At 47.0% G+C, this 21,654-nt stretch overlaps 2 protein-coding genes across 3 annotated transcripts in view; one reads left to right on the top strand and one right to left on the bottom strand.

The window, feature by feature from the left end:
* HDGFL3 (HDGF like 3) overlaps nucleotides 1-18,662 on the bottom strand; it is a 32,492-nt gene extending 13,830 nt beyond the window's left edge. The window contains exon 1 of one of the 2 annotated variants that reach the window (XM_015872976.3): nucleotides 18,539-18,662. In XM_015872976.3, coding sequence (XP_015728462.1) covers nucleotides 18,539-18,622 — 84 coding nt within the window. In that variant the 5' untranslated portion in view covers nucleotides 18,623-18,662. Of the gene's footprint in view, nucleotides 1-8,306; nucleotides 8,506-18,538 lie in introns of those variants that run through there. The other variant, XM_085515440.1, reaches the window with a different exon arrangement.
* On the top strand, nucleotides 17,608-21,206 carry LOC146758449 (uncharacterized). The gene is made up of 2 exons (XM_085515439.1): nucleotides 17,608-18,266; nucleotides 21,087-21,206. Exons 1-2 carry the CDS (start codon nucleotides 17,613-17,615, stop codon nucleotides 21,090-21,092), a joined length of 660 nt encoding a protein of 219 aa, XP_085371565.1. The 5' UTR covers nucleotides 17,608-17,612; the 3' UTR covers nucleotides 21,093-21,206.
* The last annotated feature ends 448 nt before the right edge of the window (nucleotides 21,207-21,654 follow it).

Genomic DNA, 21,654 nt, shown 5'->3' with positions numbered 1-21,654 from the left:
ACTCTAAGACAGTGCCTCTCTTACCAGAAATACTGCTTCTGGGCATGTGTGAGCATCTAAAATGAAGTATCCAGATAACTCTGGTTAAGAAGTGAGAGCCCGGTGAATCTAAAAATCTACAGGGCAACACTACAGAGCAGGTGAGTGGCTTGCTGCCTGCATCTTAAGCAATCCAGTCTGAACTTAAGCATACAGAGTCCTGCCAAATGTCACTGGAACTGAAAGGAAGGTGCTGACATAGCACTGCCATAAAAAATCTGCTCTTCAGTGCAGCCAGGAGAAGCAACCTGCCTGTTTTCACTCAGGAGACCAGGCCCACATGTGTTTTCCTTCTCTATTCCAGCTGAAGGACCCCAAATACTGAATTCTTGTTGATTAATAAACACCAGATTGTTTTCAAAGGATCTTCTCCTTCACTGCAAAGCATCTGCTGGCTATGCAACTCTCAAAGGACTCTGGGCACTGACACTAATCCAGGTCCTTTTGGTCTTGCTGAAGGAACACTGGTAGGGGACAGAGAAACCAGAGCCATGTTTGGAACATCACAAGGCTCCTCTCTGCAAAAGGAATGGGTGCTCACCTTCTAGGCCTAAGTAGAGCATTCTCTGAAATTATGCCTATATGGGGGATGGATGAGACCTCCAGACCATCTCCTGCAGCCAGGGCCATAACAGTGCAGGCTGTAGCACTGTGCTGGCACCCTTCTCTTATTTAACACAGCCAATGAATTGACAAATAGAAGGAGAATGCACTACTCATGCACACAAAAGGAAGATGCACGTTGCTGGAAGGTGGAGGCTCACATTCAGTTCTCATTCAGCTGCACGTAAGAAAGTACACAAACAACACAACAGGCTGTTGGGGGGGCTCTTCATCACCAGCAATATGCAGGAAAAAGATCGCCAAAGGTATTTTTCCAGAACTCATTATTTTCTGACATTCACTATTTGTTTATAAGTAAGTGCCCATAATGTGATTATTAGCTCAATAATTCATGACTTAAATACAGTTATATGACTGTAACAGCGAGAGGAAGTACGAAGGGAAAAACACTGCAAGTCACTTTACAAACTGATAGGATGGCAGGGAGATAATATGTCTCACTCCACAACACATCATGTGCTGCTTGACACCATGCTTCGGAGCAACAAAGGCCATGCTGGCAGTTTACCAAGCTCTGGGGTAATACACCTTGACAGCACTGCAGCCATCCTCCCCTGCGTGGTGACAAGGATGATGTCCAGAGACAGACAAGAGCCCAGAAAAATGTGGGCTCCTGTGACTGAGACAAACAATGTCTGCTGGGACACGACGGGATCTTCGGTTGCTTGAAATGTGGAGCCAGCTCCAGTCTGCATTACAGCACAGCACAGCCCAGTTACTGCCTCGGCCCTTTAAGGCTTTCTCAGAAAATAAAGCTAGCAGCTGTAAATGATCAGTAATGTGCAGGAATGAAGACATGCTTAGCAGGGAATGCTGACCAGAAGGGAACAGGGATCTTACATCATACACTGTGCTGCACTACAAGGCAGTAAGGATCCTTTCCTAAGCAGCATCCCAGGGCAGTTAAGCCCCTTGTCATAATCCCAGCAACTCACTCTGCTGGCTATGGAGTGGTACCAGACAGGATGCACACGTGTCTGTCACACACCTCTCACCTGCCCCCCACGTCACAGCATATTCCTTTGTTCATCTGAGTGCCCCTCAGACTGGGTATCACTGCAGGGAGCCGTAGGAAACTTTCCATAACTTGTAGAAGTTGGCATGCACACACACGCAGTATCAGTCTGCAGTAAACATCTCAAGGTCAGGCTGCTAATGCTCTCACTCAAACGTTTCGCTGTGTGGCTGAGGTCAGGACTTCTCCTGCCTTTGCTGCTTTTGCCTTGAGCCCCCCAGCTCTCAGGCTTCTCTCTCTTGTACTATAATGGGGCCAAATATGAAGCAGTGGCGATGTCTTGCAGCCATTTACATCCATGACAAAAACACCAGGGAATATAGGGAGGATGAGACCCTCTCTGCCATTCAGGAAGACCTCTTCCACCAGCTGTAAATGGGGGAGCAGGAGATGCGAGCTTTGTGCGCTCTCTGTTCTCAGCACCCCTCCTCAGTCCCCTTTGAACGGCGAGGCTCTAAGTGCTTATTTAGCTGCAGAACAGCCCCAGCACTCCTTGGTGATTGCTGCCGTTTTGTCATAATGGAAAGCAAGCTGTACAAGCAACCATACTGCAGCCCCCTGCTGCTGCACTCAGTCACAAATTATTCCCATCCTACAAGATGCTTTGGTTAAATAAGCTGAAGATTTGGAGCTGATATTTTTCCCCGTATCAGCAAGATCAAAGGCAGAGAGGGAGGGAAGGAGGGAGGGAGAGAGAGAGAGCGCGGGTGCATGAGCATACGGGTGAGGGAAGCATCGCTGCTTGGAACCGGGAACAAAAGAGATGAGAGCACCCGTGCTGGGGTGCAGTGCTGTAGTCACAGAAACCTCCCTAACGACTCCATCATCGGGGAGCCAGACTGCTGCATTTTGCTGCTGGAAGGAAGCAAACAGATTCTATAACCTGCATCCAAAGAGCAGAGCAGCAGGATGCAGCTCACTGCCACAGATGGGGGGAGAGCAGCGCATGGTGCGCAAATCTGATACGTGCAGCGACATGACGGGCAGCCGCTTCCATTATGGCTAAAATTAACACAGGTGGTTTCAGATTGCAAGTTTTATCCCCTTTCCTCCCATCACTATCATCTGCTTAATGAATCACAATCGCTTTCTTTTTTTTGCACAGCCTCAGCAGAGCTGCACTTCCCAACGTTTGTTTGCCAACCAAGCAGCAGAGCTTTAAAGATGTAACTGTGCTTTTTCATTTGGTAAACAAATGCCAGGCTTCCAGGGTCAGGAATGCTGAACAGAAAACGCAGCCTGGACCTCTCAACCCAGGGCAGGGCTTTATGAAATGGTGTTGCTAGGGGCTACCAGCATGGAAGCAAGAAATCCGCTTGCCTACATTGTGGTGCGCAGACCAGGATGTATAAGCAGCTTGAATATGTTGCTCTCAGTGGTGCTGAGTAATTACTGACCTCTCAGGTAGTGCTCCTGGCCTGCTCTCAGCCTGGCTTCAGCAGTCCTCCCACTGCTCATGCTGGCTCAGTTGCAGAGGGGCTCAGTTGGGGGGCAGAGTCCACAGCTGCATCCCCACAGCCCCAGCACTGAGCTGTCCCCCCGGAACAGCAGAGCTCCCTGTCCACAAACCATCCCCTGCAGGACAAGGCAGGCGGATCTGCTCCCTGGGAGGGCTGCTGCAGAAGCAGAGGGGGCTGCAGCCCCTCCTGGGTGTTCTGCTCTGCAGAGCTCTGCATTCCCTGTAAAATGGGAAACATGTCTGTGTGACGGAGCCGCAAGCTGTGTCTGTGTGCCTACAGAGAGCAGCTTCCTGCAGAGGCTTACATTACTGCCGCAGCCAAGGCAGAGGCAGTGCTGCCTGGCACAGCAAAGGACATCCCAGGTCCGTCCCACCACTCCAAGGGACCGCAGGGCTGCCCAAAACCCCTGTGCTGCAGATATGCTGCCAGTTAGAAGCATGAATTCCAGTCTGTCGGGGTGGCTCACGGGCCAGAACAGTTCCCAGATCCCGATCCATTATGTCCCAACACAATTCCACACTGACAAAAACCCATAAAAAAATATCAATCAGGTCCACATGAAAGAAAGCTTTACTGCGGCATTCAGAGATGCTTATGTGGGCACCGCAACCGCAAGAACGAGGCCTTTTCTTTTGCAAAAGGAGAGACCTAAAACTGCAGAGCAGCAATCACTGATTGTTTTGACATGCTGTAAATGCCTTTGATTGGCAAAAGTACACAGAAGCATTGCAGAGATCTGTATCTCCCACTGAAATCCCTGGAGTCCCCGCACAGCAGTCAAGCAAAGGCCTATAGTATTTTTGCTGGAAAGTGGTTTGAGCTGCTCACGATTGCCCAACACATGCAAGCAGCTTGATCTTCTGCAGTTAGCTTCTTAGCAAAGCTCTAAACGGATAAGAGCAATACTCTTCAGAATACATTATTACAATGGGATATTTTGTGTTTCAACAACATGTAGCTTTTATTCACGTGGATTTAATACACTTTTCAATAGCTGACGCTACTGGGAGTCAGCAGCACAGCAATATCTTTTCTAAGCCATTGTTTAAAACATTGCTCAGTAAAAATGTAAAAAAATACATATTTTCCCCCCAAAGGACCCTAAAATTTAAATAATCACAATGATAATTAAAATACACATCATCCAACCTTCTCCAACCTAAACATTTTGTAGCATGGAACTGAACAAAAACCCAACTAGAGCTGGTTGGAGACTGCAGAATTTTGCTCTCCTTTATCAGGACTACACAGTGTTTGAAGCAGAGCACAGCTCTCTCCCTGATGCACATCACATACTAGAACTCCCACTGAGGAATGCTGGCATATGCACTTTTTCACCCATTAAAAGAGATAACTCTGTGAAGGGTGAGACTAGAAGCAGAATCCAGCTTAATTAAGGTGGAATTGCACAGCTACAAAAGTAAAAATTAAGAAAGTCTCTGGGCATGGAAGAGTGCCACCAGCAAAAACAAAAAGCAAAACAAGATTAAAAACAGCAGAGCATACTTTTGAGCACTGCTGAAAATGGCTGAAGGGGATCCTGCAGACAGCCAGAAATGACAATATAAAGACATCAATCCTTTCTTTCTGTGCATGCTCAGGACCTCAACGAGATAGAAGACAATGAAGGGTTAGTTGGAGTCCAAACAATGCTGGCAGGCAGTGTCTCGCTAGGAAAGATGAGCAGTCCTGCAGCTGAGTTCTGCCCCTTTACATCCCTAATTAGCAGCATATTTTTAAGACAGAAAGTTGAAACGCACTTTCTCTAGAGCAGCTTTCATCTTCAGTATGAAAATGGGGCCAAAGCTTAGTTCTGCATGACTAGTACCTGTACTCACAGCTTTGTAGGTAACAGATGTGTTGGTGTGATTCAAGGCCTCCATGAGCTTTCAGGGCTGGAGGACAGGGATGCTGGTGGAGGCTCAGCAGATACAAAGCCTCTGCCAACAGCCTCTGGGATGACATTGGCCACACTGCTGCTCTCCTTCACTCATTACAAATGGGGACAATGGCACTTCATACCAAGCACCTGAGGCCCACCGATGAGTAGCGAGGTGTCGCCAAGAGAAGATACTTTCAGCTGGGTCAGATGAGGATTTCAGGTCACAATCCTCCCACTGCCCACACACCAAAGTTGGGCTATTGCAAAACTACTCCATTTTCTCCAAATGAAATGTTTCCCTGCCACTTATAGCAAAGTAACAGTGCTAACACTGGGAGTTTGGGTTTTTTTTCCTCCAGTCTGTTTCCTAAGGAAGTGAAAGGATGTGATCACACAACTATCAGCCAGACTCTTACCTGTAATAACTCCAGCCAAGTTGGCCACACTGGACAGAAGAGGAAAAGTCAGAAGTCTACTAAGCATCCCCATGTTTTGTGACAAACAGGCTGTCCATCAGAGGACAGACAGACAAGCAGTGGATACGCTGAGAGGCAGCTTGCTGAGCAAGCTGAGCTGCAGTGAGAGCCAGCAGGGAACCCACACAAAGGTGTGCCAGAGAAAAATCATCTTCTTAAGTTTCACGGCTCACAAAATTACTTTTTACTTGTGAAGAGGTGGTGAAAGGCTGTTCATTTCTAACAAACGCCGCCAGTCCTGAGGCACGTTGCATTTACTTCTGATTACCTTTAAGCATAAGCACAATGATGTCTGATTCTCCTTTATCTGAATTATCCCTGTTATCAAACTAGATTGCAACGTGCATTCAGCTGAACAAACCACTGCGCTCACAAACTCCTCATTGAAGCGTATGATGATGACAACATTTGGTTATTCTACTTTATCATCTTACTACAAATATTTTTGTCTTGAAATATTAAAAGACTGCGAGAAATGCACATACAATAATGTGTTTCAAAGACATGCAGAAATAAGATCTAATTAAGCAGTCGAGACACAACAAATGAGAAGCTGTCAGGGCTGAACACACACAAACACCTCATTTTTCTCTTGCCACTCTCTCCTGGTAAGCCAAAGGGACACAAAAATCGCACCATTTCCCTCCCCTAAATGCCCAGTGCATCCTGCCCCATCACATCAGATCTGCTGGAAGGAGCGAATGAATAATGCTTTAAGAACATGTGAGGCTGAGGAATATTTGTAGGCCTTCAATACGTATGCTAGAATGTGGAAGAATTAAGGAAGAATGTGCTATTCATACAATTGGACATTTTGCTCAGTCAGTTTGATCAGAACCTTTCCAGCCAGATGCAGCATGCCCAGGGCACTGACATTTGCTTATATAACACTACCAAGTTTTGTACTCAAAGTCCATCGGCTCCACCTGCCCATTGTTCTGCACTTCCCCATCCAAGTTGCTACTGGAAGAAGTGTTGCTGGTCCTTAACACTCACTTTGCTATGCTTAAAGATAAAAGGTAAGCACCTTTCTGGAGGGCTGCAATCTCCCCCCAACTCAGCTGTCTGCATTTACTATTTCTTTTCCAATGCAAAGCACTTCCCCAAAGACTCGGTTAAGAAAGACAGCATGGCACATATTTCAGGCTGAGGAGTACTGCAAGCTCAGGTGCAAGATCTGGCCCAGCTTCCCACAAGGTACACAGAGCCCTGTTGACACTACAGCTCACGTTTAGAATTGTTTTGAGTACGGAAATGTGAAGGTATGAACCCGCAGCTTACGGGGCATAGACACAAAGATCTGAGAGACAGAGAAGGAAACAGCCTGACTCACCTGCTGCAGTGAGTTGCCAACTTGGGGACCTGGGAGGTTGCAGCCACCTGGACCTCTGAGATCAGCAAACCTTCCCCCTCCAGGACCTGTTTTGTTAGCTGTATGTGCAGCTAACAAGTACAAATAACATCAGAGGACTGCAGCAATCCTCACTGAGGTGACTCTACAGCAGTTTGAAGATCTGAGTCTGGAACTGCAATCACTAAATGCCATTGGCATCCAGGTCTAATTATTTTGTTGTGCAAATCACATGTACAACAACATGTAGTCAGTCCATGGGGAATAAGAAACCACAAACTACCTGCAAGCCAATGAGACAGAGTGGTCTGCAATCACTTCTCACTCAAAGTCAGGCTTTCCTGCTAACTGCTGACAAACTACAGATCTGTACCTGCAGAAGAGAAAAAGGACCCAGCCTTGGGTCACTGCAAGCTGAGCAGTTGTCCTTTAACAGCAGTTTTCATCACTGCCCCAGCCTCTGCTATGGCACAACCTAACTGATGGAGCCAGCACACTGTTTTGCTTTAACTTCTTAATGCACTGGTGAAGGCATGTGCCATGTCCAAGCCATCTTTCGCAACCACAGCTGTAGCTCTTAATGCTTGTACTTTTTATCCTACAGACCCCAGCTCCACCCCACACGATGGCAGTCCCTTCCAGCTGACCTGTCCTGCAGCCAGCTCTGACATTCCTGATATGACACCAGGTCAAGTGCATTGCCACCTCTGACAAAGGAGTAAACCAACACTCCATCCAGCAGCAAGTGTTTCAGGAGAAGGAAAAGCTTCTCATTAAAAAATTGCTCCCCTTGCTCCCACATCTGCTGAGGAAGCTGGTATTCTTCTTAACATATTGCCACTAAAATCTTTATTATTATGAGCTTCTAGAAACGTAACAGTGAGGAGCTTGATCCTGCAGCACAGCTGGGCACGCAATTTGGCAGCACAAACAAAGCCTCTGCCTTTGTGTGATCAGGTCCCATCCAGCACAATAACATGGCAATTATACACACAGGTGAATCCACTCATTTGTAAGGCAGGCGATGGCATAAAACATCTTGCAATAGACAAGGAGAAAACATTCACAGCATTTTAATGCTTTAGAGCCTTGTCTGACAACTGTGTCTTCTCTAATCGCTGTTCATCTCTTAACCTGGAACTCTCATCATTTCACCAGAAGCACCAATTCAAAAAAGCTGTGCAGAAAACTGACTTGCTCCCTTAATGGCATCAGAAAGCTGCAAAGCAGAGTATCTCAAACAAACGTGGAGAAAGCAAAATATTAACAGACAGGACAGGCTTATTACAGGTGACGTATTGCTGCAGACATTAAAATTCTAGCCACGAGGCTTAATAACTTTATGCTACCTTCCTCTAAAGGCTGCGACAGAAATACCGTGTGACAAAGAAAAATAAAGCTCACACAAGAGGGAGATCTTGAAAAATAACTCCTGATATAAAGCAGCAAAAGGGAATACCTGAGAATGCAAACACATGTGTGTCACCTGATCCAGGCTCCATACGAAAGGAATTATCTGTGGAGTTTGGTGCACTGCTAATATCTTACAAAAGCCCTGGTATTTGGAGAGGCACTGCAGTGAGGAATGTCATCTTTTATTTTTTTTCCTCTTTGAGATGAATGCCTGCCTTCCCCCCAAGGCGCTGGTGTTTCTGCAGGCAGGGCACCACACATGTAAGTGGTTTTATTGAAAACAAGGGATCTTTGTGCAGTTGAACTCTTTAGCTTGCTTTGGGACACTGTCTTTTGAGATCGCAACTATAGGGAAAAGCATTTTCCTTCTGCTGTTATGTAGCAACCAGAGCAGTGACCCTCCAGCCCAGCAGCTGGTCCTGCATGGGGCTGCTCCTCATCAGTAGGGTGAGCTGGACTGAGAACAAGGGCATGGTGCTAAGCTACAGCAACCTCCATAGTACTAACACTTCCATATGTAGCTAATCCCGAGTGAATGCTGCCTAATTGGATCCCAGACAACACTGTATCACAAAGTCCTTGAATAAATACAAATGTACACGGAGTCAGGTAGAAAGAGGGACATCTGGGATGAAAACCAGAGAGCAACCGACCAGTTTAAGCAAACAAGATGCCATGATACTAGGGCAGATTGCCTGGCATGAGCTGCCTTGCTTGGGTTCCTTGTTGCCCAGATCTGTCCCCATGCTCTGGATGAGGCAGCACAGGGCAGCAGGCTGGGAGCTTCACAGCACCACAAAGGTAACCTCATGCTTGTGTGTGTGTATGAACATGCTGCCACTCCCCCAAAACCAGCGACAGTGAAATGGATCTGACAAATGACTCAGAGCACTGGGTCGGTGAGAAATGAGAGCTGCAATGGCAAACCAAAACTTAGACTGCAAAAGGAAAAGGCAAACACATCTGGGAAAATGGGTTGGCAACCTAAGAGAGAGAAAGATGGAAGCAGTAATACTACAGGAAGCCAATAATGGACAGCCAATGTGCTGCAGAGGTCAGGGCAGCGTGCAGAAATCCCCACATGCAAACACACATCCTGCTGGAGCGGGCAGACACCCGCTGCGTGACTGCACCCAGGAAAACAGTTTCATCAGGACGGCCAGGAGGGCTGGTAAAAGCTGAAGGGAGCGCATGATGCACACACATCCAGGTGCCAGCACATGCCACAGCAGCAGCCAGCAGGGTTGAAGGGACTGATTCAGTGCTTAGCAATAACTGACACCCAGGAATAAGGCACCTTGCCTCCATCCTGCCACACTCAGACACCACACAGCTCAACCTTCACAGCACCTCCTTGAAAGGAGGAAGGACACAAAGCCCAGCCTGAGGCACAGGGCTCTGCTTCCTGCTGTCACCTGACAGCAGGCCTGTCACACAGCCTAGTTTACATGCCACTTGATCAGGGCTTCCTTCCCTCCCGCCCCATGGAAGATACTGATACGTGCTGTGGAAAAGGTAAACCATTAAGTGCCCGACATCTAAAGCTCTCCCATGAAGAAGGAGCAACCAAACAGCAGGTTAGGGACATGGGGAATGGCCACGTTTGGCTGGTTGGTTCTTTCAGAGGTACCAGCCTGTCCCCCTGCATTCATAGAAGGGCTGGTTCACAGAACCCACTCATGGAGGCTCGAGCACTGCACAGCCTAAGACTCAGGGAGACAAAGAGAAATTGGCAAAAAAAAAAGAGCTGCTCGAATCTAATGACTTTCAATGCAGAATGCATAAATCAATCAGGAGATGGACTGGAAGATCAGTACTGTTCTTTGCAATGATTTGTTCCGCTATCTGCATATTCCTGCTTCTCCCACCTGGACTGCACATCCAGACGGATGTTTCAGATCTGTTTAAAAGCAGCTCCACAAGCAGAGCTTTCCGAGCCCAAAGATTACAAAGTTACTGACTCCTAAAGGATACGCTGTTTCCTTGATGACCTGGGTGACAAGACAGCGATCCTGCAGGGTCCCTACACAACCTGGAACTCCTCCCCTCCTCCCCAACCCTAACCCTGCTGCATGCAGGATGCTTCGTTAACTTACAGATAGTCTTACAGAAATTCTCTGGCATATGAAATTCCTTGCTCTGCTTTCCCTCTTTTGTTACATGATGCCTTCTATTCGAGCAGCCAAACCAGAGCTGGCAAATGGTCTCTCTAGGTTTTTTACATGTTGCTGCAAGGCAAAATAAACAGTTGTTTCCAGTTTACATTTTCAGGGCTACAGATGTACGTTAATTATCCTTTCAGCCTGCTAATGAAAAACTGAAAGGGATCTAAATGTGTTTTTCTCAGGTGGACCCCAAAGTCTGTGGATGCCTGTCCCCTCCAGCTGTGGGCTTTGTGCTACCCAGAGCGAGGTACAAGGTCTCCTCCTTTCATGTTGACTCTGAAGGCATTTACAGATTTCAGCAAGGCTTTATAAAAGGCCATGAGATGGGGATTAAATCTTGCTGAAATCCAAGAACTTCATCTGTTTTTTTAGTGCAGCAAAGATACAGCATGGGCTGACCTGAGAGCATCTGAAGGACAGGGCACTTCAGAATGAGGCAACAGGAACTATATTGTAACATGGGCCATTCATTCATTCATTAAAATGCTGCAGTATTTAATCAAAATCCAACCTTCCTTTTGTTTTCTGAAACAACAGATTAATATAAAATAAAAACCACCAGGTCTCATATGCTGTTCAGACAAAAATACATATTATCAAGCCTCTCCTGTCAAATAGCCTGAGTAGAAGAAAGAAGAACTGGATACGAAACTGCAGTTTATTTCCAGTTTGGGTATCAGGTTTAGAACTGGCTGTTAAACAAAGAAACAAAACAATCTTAGAAATGCAAAGGCAGTAATACAGGGACCTTCCCCAGAGGAGGAAGTAAGGATCCATTTCCTTCTTTAAGTTTTAGAAGCTTTAATTCACGATACTCACTCGTCTGCCAAATATTTCTTGGAATCTTTAAAATAACTGTTTATTCTAGTTGTTCCTACCGTGCTTCAAGCCAAACTACTGGGCTCTCCTCTGTTGATGCTGCCTCTTTCAGAGTCCACAGTCAAGAGCAGCGCTAACATGGTGAGGTGTGACACCCATTAAGCACCTATCACTTATATGAGTTTGCATACACATACGTACAGAGTAGGTATGCACATAGACACACATACATACCCACTGTATCTAGAGGTCAGAGATACAGGCGACACAGAGGGCAGACTTCAAAAGTGCTAATGCACCTACACAAGCAGCATGACATTAGCTAATTCCCAGCACCTTCACAAAGCCAGCTCCACATCCTCTTCCTGCCCGCTCCACACAAGCTATTTTCCAGTGTTTGTTGCTATATTTACCACTTGAATTACAGTATTACTGAGAGGCCTCAGGCAGCCTCGTTCTCCCTGACGCCTTTTGTACAATGGGAAGGTCTGCACTGGTCAGTTAGCCTGTTTGAACAGTTAGCTTGGCCAAAAGCTCTACACTGTCATCACTTTTCCAGCACTATCAGGAAATCCTTCCACCTGCCCTCAGCTGACAACTATATACACTTACTGACAGCAGTCACTGGCTTGTAATATTTTTATCACCCTAAATGCAGGAAGACTATTGTCCATTAGTATTATGATGGGGAAAGCAGGAAATGAAGAGTTAAGACTGCAGACAGCCTTGTTCTGCTGCCTGTGCTTCATTCCAGTTGGGTCTCCTAAGAGGTTCTCCACCACAACAATGAAAAGAGGAGATGTGTCAATTAATGCATGTAATGGGAACTAACAGAAAGGACACATGCGTTGACTTGACAGTCTACTGAGTTCCCTGAAAGGACAAAGAATGTATCTATCCAGTTAATTACTCAGTAGCTTCAGCATGGGAAGGAAAAACATCTACCAAAAAGCGTGCATGGAACGAGTATGAAAATCTGTAAGTGCTTATTGCCTCTAAACTTGTGAGTCAACTGTCTTCGTTCTGGACTAGCTACATTTCGACTTACAAAACAAGGCACTGCAAGAGAAAATTATTCATCTATTGTCATTTACACAAAAAGATCAGACTTGCACATTTGAGGATTGTTATTTAAACTAATTAAAAAGACAGAGAGAGAGATGCAAGGAAGTGAATTTTAAATAAGTTCCCCCAATATTCCTGCCTGCGCTAATATCAAACATAGAACATCTCGGCCCCAAAATGATTCATTTGCCAAACAAGAGCAATTTGAAAGGTTTTACTTACAGCTTATGATCCAATTATATGTATAAAGACGGCTCCTTTTTAAGCTACAATCCTCAGATGAAATCTGTTTATAAGTCACACTTAAAACAGAACACAAGAGTATGGATAAACAACAGCAGTTGCTGAGGTTCCCCACCTTACAAACACTGGGAGAGTTCACACTTCACTCCTTGTTATTTTTGTTTTAGGAAATGAAGGAAACAGTGCCCTGTGCTGATGAACTCACTGAAAAGGCACTCACACCCACCCTAAATATGACCTGATATTTGCAAATATAAGTTTAAGTGTGAGTTCTCTAAGCAACAAGTGTCAACCAGGTGCATGTTTAGATGGTAAAAAAGAGTTCCACAAAGATCTTGCTGCATTAAATATCTCTTTTCAGATGCAACACAACTGAATTCAAGGGAGTGCTGTGTGAAGAAGCCAACACCTTCAGAGTCAGTTCCTTGGTCAGACCTTAGCAGTGATCAGCAAATCCTGTCTCACCCCAGAAAGGAGCAGAGACCTGCTGAGAAAAACTGCTTACAGCTCTTTGAGTAGTGATGTATGAGAGAGGTACATAATTAAAGAGGGACAGAGTAGGAAAGAGCCCAGAGTTGGTACAAGAAAAGTCACAGGAGACTCATATTTAGTAACACGGTAAAAGTGATGTCATAGAACAGAGCAACCAAATGGGAAAAAAAGGAGAAAAGCACATGGTGAAGGACTGGACAGGTCCCAAATGGCCAAGGAGAAAAAGATTGCAGACTGTGTTTTGGCAGAAAAACACAGAGAAAGATCTGTTGTCTATTTCTGATGGACCCTTTGAAGTTTTCTGGATCTAATCTGATTTTTGCCTGTCATTCTTTGCCAAAAAAGATAAACCTTGCCAGGGAAAACCCACCTTCCCTTATCCTCAAGCTAATAAGAAAACAAACGGTCTGTTTTAAATATCAAACACTTAAAATGTGCGGTTTTTCTTCTGCGATGTGTTTGAGACTTTGATATTTCCAAGCTGCCATACTTGCAACGGACCCAGCTTGTTCCTGGCTAAGTCTCTTGTGTTTGACCAAATTCAATCAGAACACAGGCCTTGGTCCACAGCTGTCACCCCACCAGCTCCATCTGTATATATGGAGATACAGGTTTCTTTTCTGAAACATCTGTGTGTCAGTGCCCAAAATGCCTCCCCCCCCACACCCAAATTCTGTACTGAAAGTCTTCTGGAATTCTGTCACTCAGTAATAGCAATTGCTTTTAATATTCTCCAATAATGTATTAAACTATAACACCGCTGTATTATAAGCCTTACCTTTTTAGCATCCAGTCTACCAAAATCTCATAAGCATAATCTTACCTTTCAGCCCTTCCCTTGGGTTGCTTTAGCTCTTACTTTAAGGTGTCATGTCTTGCTGTGTGGGGGTCTGCTCAGCAAGACTGAAGACTCATTCAGCTCAAAATTATCATGCATCCATCCCCACATTTATGATGCCGGGCCTGCCACAGATACCAATTTCTATTTACTACACACTGCTGTAAGCACTGCACTGAAAATTTTATACCTATTTGCAGCTCTAACATGTTAAAATGCCCCAAATGCCATTTTGCAATCACTGCAGGCAGATGCTTTTTAACAGTGCTATTCACATATGAGGATTATCAGATAACTCGCAAAGCTGGAGCTCAAGTAGGTGCTAATTCAAAGGAAAATAAAGGCACTGGGCAGGAGGAAGACAGGAACAGGCAGTCAGAAAACAGCACATTTGTATTCAGAAGACAGTAAATACACCTTTGAACCAGTTGCTGTGGCACTGCTACTTTAAAGCTGGGTCCTCCTCCCAGCATGGAACACTCTTCCTACCCACTGTACACAGACACACTGCTACACACACTGCTCTCCAAACACTGGGTTACCTGCTTGGATTTCCTCTTGCCCAGATCAATGTAACCATCCCCACACAGACCATCTACCCAAATCTACTTCTTGCCTCCCCAGCTGTACGAGGCCAGATTTCCATTCAGTAATGGCACCAACCATTTACCAGGGCATGCTCTTATTTTATTGAGGTCATTCCAGATTTTTTTTTCCTCCTCTTTCTACAGCTGCATTAACAGCTTCCTTCCTATTTTTAAAGCAGTAGCTAATTTCAGCAACTAAGTGCTTATTGTTTCTTTCAGGGTCACTCATAAAACAAACACCATTATTGATCTCTCTGAATCCACCACCAATTTTTCCCTTTTATCTCATCTGAGTGTCTATTCAATGGGCAATTTCTCAATAATACAAGACATCCATGCTAGATAAACCAGGGTATCCAAAGAAAGAGATCTTTCTGTCCACGTGTGCTAATACAACTCGTATTACAGCAGTAGCCAAGCAACTCATAAGTGTTAGTGGTTTTTATCTCCACAGCACCCTTTCAGAGGGAAAAGAGCTATTACTTGTCCTTTAAAATAGGGAACTAAGGCACAGAGTGATGTGGTCCCTCAGATGCAAAGACAGTTCACAAGATGTAGAATGAAATGAATCCTTTTTTCCCTATATGTTAAGCAGAGCAGCATCTACCCTGTGTTTCCACGTGTACCCTTGGCACACGGTTGCTTATTTGTTGGATTACAGGACTGATGACCCGAACAGTTGGTATTTATCGTGTATTTTCAATCAGTATCTGAACACAAATGACACTAAAGGTGAACACACACACAAAAAAAACCCTGTTAGACTGAACTGCTGCAGTACTTTATCTGGTCTGACTATTAAGATTCAACATCATTCTTGGAGCCTAAGCCCTAAACCTACTCACGGTCCCACAGTTAAGCTAAAGGACATTCTGGCTTTGCTCCAAAGAACATGATACCAAAATGCAAAGCAGCCCTTCCAGATGGTAGGACCTGAGTGACATCTTCCACACACCAGCAATCTAAAAGCATCTTTGAAGACAGTGCACTTATTCACCAGTTCTACTTGAATGAGACATGCAAAGATAGAAGATTTACTGGCCATTACCACTTCAGCTAAGTGTAGCAAATTTGGTTCTTTGCAAATTAATCCCAGATTGATTCACAAAGAAACATTAAATGCAGTTTGGCTGCTATCATAACGCACCATCAATCATTAGACAAAGTTTTTTCAATGGTCCCTCTGTATATCATCACTATCTGGCCACTTTCTTTAAGACTTCTCACTCTTTTCCTACAGCAATGAAAGACAGCCTTGTTCCTGTGACCAGCATACACTCAGAGGCTGGAGAGCTAATGGCCTTGGACCAGAGACTGCTGCTTATGGTGGATGTGTCTGTAGTGTTGTGCCACATGGGGGCTGTGCCCACAAGCATTATACCTAATAATAAGACAAGAGAACTGAGCTAGATCCAGGTTCAGTGCAGCTCCTGGAATCTGAGCTAGCTTTTCTGCATGACAGTACCCATGCACATGGAAACACACAGTCGATTAAGAACCAGGACAGTTGTGCCTGTGCACTTCATTATAGGGCAGGCTTTCTTGTCCTGCTTTAGCACTTCTCAGCTCTATTAAAGACAGTTTGAAAAGTATGTTCCTGCACAGGAAATTCCTGCCAAAGGCTCCGGAGATGCAAAGTACCATGTGGTAGGGACAACAATATTGCCATTTTAATGTGTTGTGACTTAAGTTAGTATATTAGCAGCAAAATAGATTGATTTTCACACGAGAATACAAAACCCAAACATGCCAATTGTGTAAAGAAGTAGGTAGCAAACACTCAAAGATTAGGAAGCAAGTAAACCCCTGGATAAAGGGCATTCAATTAATCAGAATATCTGTCTCAACTTAGACAATTCTCCTCTTCTCATACAGGTATCATAATGTTTTCTGGGAAACAAAACCAAGACCAACGTCATGACCAGGATTTCCCTTCACTTAAGGAAGAGCATATCAGGCAAAACCTGGCAACAAAAATGAGGTAAAATCCTAGTAAAGACAACACAAATTTTTAACACACATTAGCTTCAGGCAGATATAAGCATAGTCTCACATGGAGTTTATATGTCACCACATTGCATGCAACAGGAGCAGCACATTCAGAGATGTTTGACATCCAGGCCAACTACATCCCAGCACCAACGCCCCCCATCCCGCCTGATGATCAACTCTGGGCTCTCTCCACCTTCCACCTCAGCTTGCTAAGTCATGTTCAAATGAGAGACTGCTTTACCTTCACTTGAACTTCACATCCTGTTAGTCTGCACAAAGGAAGTGAGTTATGATGTTAACAGCACACCTATTTTTTCCAAACGAAGATACACTTTCTTGGATATTATTGTCATTTTCATACCTATTTAGACACCTAGTCAAAGGCTATGACCAGTTGTGTAGCATATAATTATTCTTCTTATAGGAAAAACTCTCACTGAAACAAAAGGGCCCTTTCTGCTAATAGGTAAACAAATGGGAGTTCATCAGAGGTTCAAAAAGGAAAGGGATTAACATGCTTCCATGTGGCTATGGTCTCAACTGTTCCAATTAAAACTTTCACAGTAAATTAAACCATGACAGAGGTAAGAATGAAGTCAATTTTCTGTGGATTGTGCTATTCCACTGACATAAACTGCCATTATTAGGTAGTATATTCAGCAATCTGTATAACAACAGAGTAACATGACCACAACCCAGCGTTGATTGTTTGGCCTTTTGCATGCTAATTTTGGTCTGCTCTGCCAAAACAACTGAATGTACCACCTTATTTACACACCTCTACATAATTAGAACTCTCTCTCTATTCCTCCTTTACCGACCTTTGCTTAAGCCTGTGGTGCTGGCCTTCACTCCTTGTAGTGTTGGATGTCCAGCACCACTTGGCTGCTCCCTCAGCGGTGCTCAGAGCCTTCCCAGTCACTTTTCACCACTTACATGTATCCTCTCCAAGGACTCCCTTCTTAAGGGTAATGTTAGATGTCAGCCCATCTTGATCCTGCCCATCTCTGTTTTCCTACACGCCGCACTCAACACTTCATTGCATTCATGCTCTCATACGCTAGAACCACCAGCAACTTTCATTGACTAGAAAATGATGGTACCAACTACCACGGGATTGCCCCAGGAAGGTTGGAGAGGACAACAAATAAATGGACTCCTACTGCTCAATGCCTGCTAACAAGTTCAAACAACACATTACCCAAGGCATATACACAATACTGACCAAAACTGGGGGAAGGGACAGCCTTGTGTGCGTGCCATGGTACCAGACCCCCCTGGAGAAAGCTCTGCTCCACATTACTGAGGCTGCACCACATACGGATGTCTCAATACAATGGGGTGCTTATCTGGCTGCCAAACGCCCGCTATGTTCTCCCACCTCCGCTCCATCACAGCAGCACCAAGTAAAAGGTGACAAAGGGCTACACAAGAAAGTCAACGCAGTGCGAGACAAGGTGAAGCCGGTGGATGGGTTGGAGGCCCAGAACCCACCGACCTGCGTGCAGGGGGCCCGAGGGGCCGCGTGTGCGACACCCCACGGGGCAGCCAGTCCCTCCGCGGGGCCGCAGCATCCCACGGGCTGCACCCGCCGCCCCGAGCACCTGAGCGCAGGCCTCGTCCCCAACCCCGCGGGCGTCCCCGGGCCTTCCCCCGCCCGCTCCGGGCCGCGCCGGGCCTGGGGCCCCGTGCCCCGGGGGGAGCCGGGGGGGCCGGGGCGAGGGAGGGCGTATAATAAACAGCATCGCTGTCACGCAGGCAGGGCTGCCGGCTCCCAAAGCCGCCTCCCCGCGATAACAATCCAGGTACAGCCCGCGCTCGCCCCCCTCCCTCCCTCCCTCTTCCTCTTCCTCCACCTCCTCCTCCTCCTCCCGGGGGGCCGGGGAGAAATCCGCAGATCAAAGAAAAGATGCACAACAATAGCGGGGTGGGCGCGCACCGCCGCCCCCTTGTCCGGCGGGGCCGGGGCCGGGGCCTCCGGCGGAGCTTCAATGCGGCCCGGCCGTGCCCGCCCCGCGGGAGGGCGAAGGGAGCGGCTGCGGCCCGGGGGGCCGGGAGCCCCCGCCGCGGTACTCACCCGGGCCGGCCAGTGCGGGTACCCCTTCATTTTGGCGAACACCAGGTCTCCAGCCTTGTATTCTCGGGGCCGCGGACGAGCCATCGGGAGCCGCCGCGGGAGCCGCCGTCCCCCCCTCCCTCCCTCCCTCCCTCCCACACCCCCCGCGCCCCGCACACGCCGCCCGGGGGCAGCCGGCCGAGCCCCCGCGGGGTGCGATGCGGCGGGGCGCAGCCGGGAGCGGGGCCGGGCCGCGGGCAATCAATCCCCGAGCTCTCCGGCGGCGGCGGCGGCAGGAGGAGATGGGGTGTGTGTGTGAGTGTGAGTGTGTGTGTGTGTGTGTGTGTGTGTGTGAGTGTGTACGCGGGGGAGGGGGAGGCCTTGGACACAACCCCAGCAGCCCCCGGTACAGGGAGCCGGCTGGCGGCGGGGCGCCTGGCCGGGCGGGGGCGGCCGGGGAGCCCTCACCCCGAGGCGGCGGGCGGGCGCGGCGCTGCCCGCGGCCCCCCCGTACGAGCTGCTACGCCGCCCGCTCCATCCCCGCCGCAGCCGCCGCGGCCCCGGGAATATGGAGCCGTCTCCTCCGAATTACTCCTCGGGCAGCGACCGAAAACAGGATCTTCTTATCCCCCCCCCCTCCTCTCCGCCTCCCCCCCGCGCTTCGCCTTCCTGTTATTTTCTAGGTACACAGATCGGTTTCTATGAAAATAGGAGAGCAGAGAGCGGCTCCAGTCCCTCCCGGCCCTTCCTTCCCCTACTGAAGCATGACATGGTTCTTTATGCGCGCCTGACATGGAGGCTGGGCGAGGAGCAGCAGCCGCTGCGCCCTGCAGATCGCTGCAGCCGGGTCCCCGGCTCGCCCGGCCGTGCGGCCCCGTTCCCTGGCACCAAGGCCCGGCCTCATGGGGCGGCTCCGTGGGGTGCCCCCCTGCACACCCTGCACACGTTCTCCCCATACCCCGCAGACCCCTGGGGCTGCCCCCGTCACTTCCACACGGCAGAACACGGCAGGTCCCGGTGCACAGGCCAGCACCCATGGCGCATTGCTGGGCTTTCCCATCTCCATACCAACAGCCCTTCCATGTTCCTCAACACCCTACAACTAAAAAAAAAAAACCAAAACCATCACAGCCACACCAGCAGAAAGACAGGAGCTGGATTCCACTTAAATTCACTTACATTCGCAACAAGAGCTTGGCCTTTGAGAACATTTGGGACTTGGCTCTTGCCAGATGATGCCAGTTTTTAGAAGCATGCACCTCAGTGGAAGGGAGCACTGAGATCTCACCGATTCCAAACCCAGACATCACCATTTTCACCATGATGTTACCAGTTCAATTGTAACATTCAGAAATCAATTGTTATTGATGTTAAGCATACTGAAATGATGTCAAGGGAAGCACCTGCAGCCTGGCTCATAAGCAGAAAGGTTTTCCCCTAGGCTTGGGTGGAACTAAAGCGTGCAGGATGGCAGCCATCCCCTTTGTGTTCAGGGAGACAGCTGGGTCTGAATTTCCTGTCCCAAGAACAGCACCTGGCAGCAGGCAGATGGAGGAAGAAAGATGGGGCTGGAAGATGTATGGTCCCATTTAGGGAATGAAGCAAATGGACCAAAGAACTACCAGTCTGTAAGGGCAGAGAAAGAAGGGAAGCAAATACCTCTTGTGGCACTGGGTTTGGGGTTGGAACAGGACCAAGAAGGCTCTCACTGCTTATGGTGTCCCCAGGGATAGTTGTGGTACCCAAACACTGCTGTCAACAGTGCATGAGTAAATAACGTTTGGCACTTTGAGGTTGTAAAATAGGGTATGGGCTTCTCTGCTGGGGGAAGCATTACTGTAAAATCATTAACTCAGGTATCAGTAGCAGACTAACAATGGGAAAAAGCACACAAGAAGCTGAATAAGCACTTAGGTGGTTGGCCTGCCCTCTGTCAATGCCATTATTTGCCTGAGCAATCCAGATCGCTGACAGTTGCCAACACAGCCACCTTCAGTGTAGACATGTGGCCTAACAGCTCACTTTCACTTTCACATCAGATAGGACTTTGCATTCTTTCACATTTATACCTCATTTCAGTTTGAATTCCCTTCTGAACAAATGTCATACAAAATCTCTGACCACAGCAGTTGAGGACTCTGATCTGAGTCTGTCTGAAATAATTCAGATTGCTGTGCCTTACCACCATACTTCTGCTATCATTCAAGGCAGCCTTGTTTCCATAATACTTGGGAGAAAAACAGAGATGGTTTATTTATTTTTTCCTATTTACATGATTTGCTTTTCATTTACAGGTACTAACAGCTCTTTCTAGTAACTTATTTAATGACCTTGAATCACAAATGAGCAGGATATATTTCTTCTGAAAGGAAACTGTATGGGCTATATACCTACCCATATTTGTATGCATACGATAAATATATTGCTAGTTAGAACAGCTAATTCAAAATGACTCGATATTGAACTGAAATTTCTCAACAAAATACTCACTTTTTATTTTAAACTTTCATTCATCCCAGCTCTGGTGTCTGTGAAGGATGCAGTGAATAACACTACTTCTGTTCTGCAGCATTAGAACTCTAAAGGAAACTCATCCCATGGACACATAGGGACACAGCTCTCTTTATCTCTTGCATATCAGTTGCAGCGGATATGAGTTGCCGAGGTAAGATTTCAAGGTAAGAACTCTGCTCAGCTTTGACCAGCTGAAAAGTCTTAAATATGCTTTGCAAACAGTCCCACCATCAAGCTGTAGTTAATATGCTAAGAAAGGATGGAAGAAGCTGCAAATTTCACTGCTGGTAAATGAGGAAAGAAATCAAACACTCCACACATTTACAGCATGGCAAATGACCTCAGCAGAAACAAACAAAAAACGAGTTTCTTAGTATGCATACCTCCATCAGCCACTGATGACAGCAGAAAAAGCATGGGACCTGCACAGGGCCCGTTCTGCCATGTTGCCTACATTCTGTCTCCCTCTGAATAGAATGTTATCTACCCTTTCTACACAGAAATGGGAAAGAGAAATCTGCTTCCCATCCTGCTGGCCAGGTGTTATGTTTCCTGGGCAGGGTAATATGTAAAGGCAGAGGCCCTGCAGGGCCATGCAGAGAAGTGGTGGCATGGCCAGCCAT

This window comes from Coturnix japonica, chromosome 14 (genome assembly GCF_054131305.1).
Source record: "Coturnix japonica strain WE chromosome 14, WE-NBRP24, whole genome shotgun sequence".
Lineage (NCBI taxonomy): Eukaryota > Metazoa > Chordata > Aves > Galliformes > Phasianidae > Coturnix > Coturnix japonica.
The sequence above is the reverse complement of the archived record's forward strand: the minus strand, read 5'-3'. Positions and strand labels throughout refer to the sequence as shown.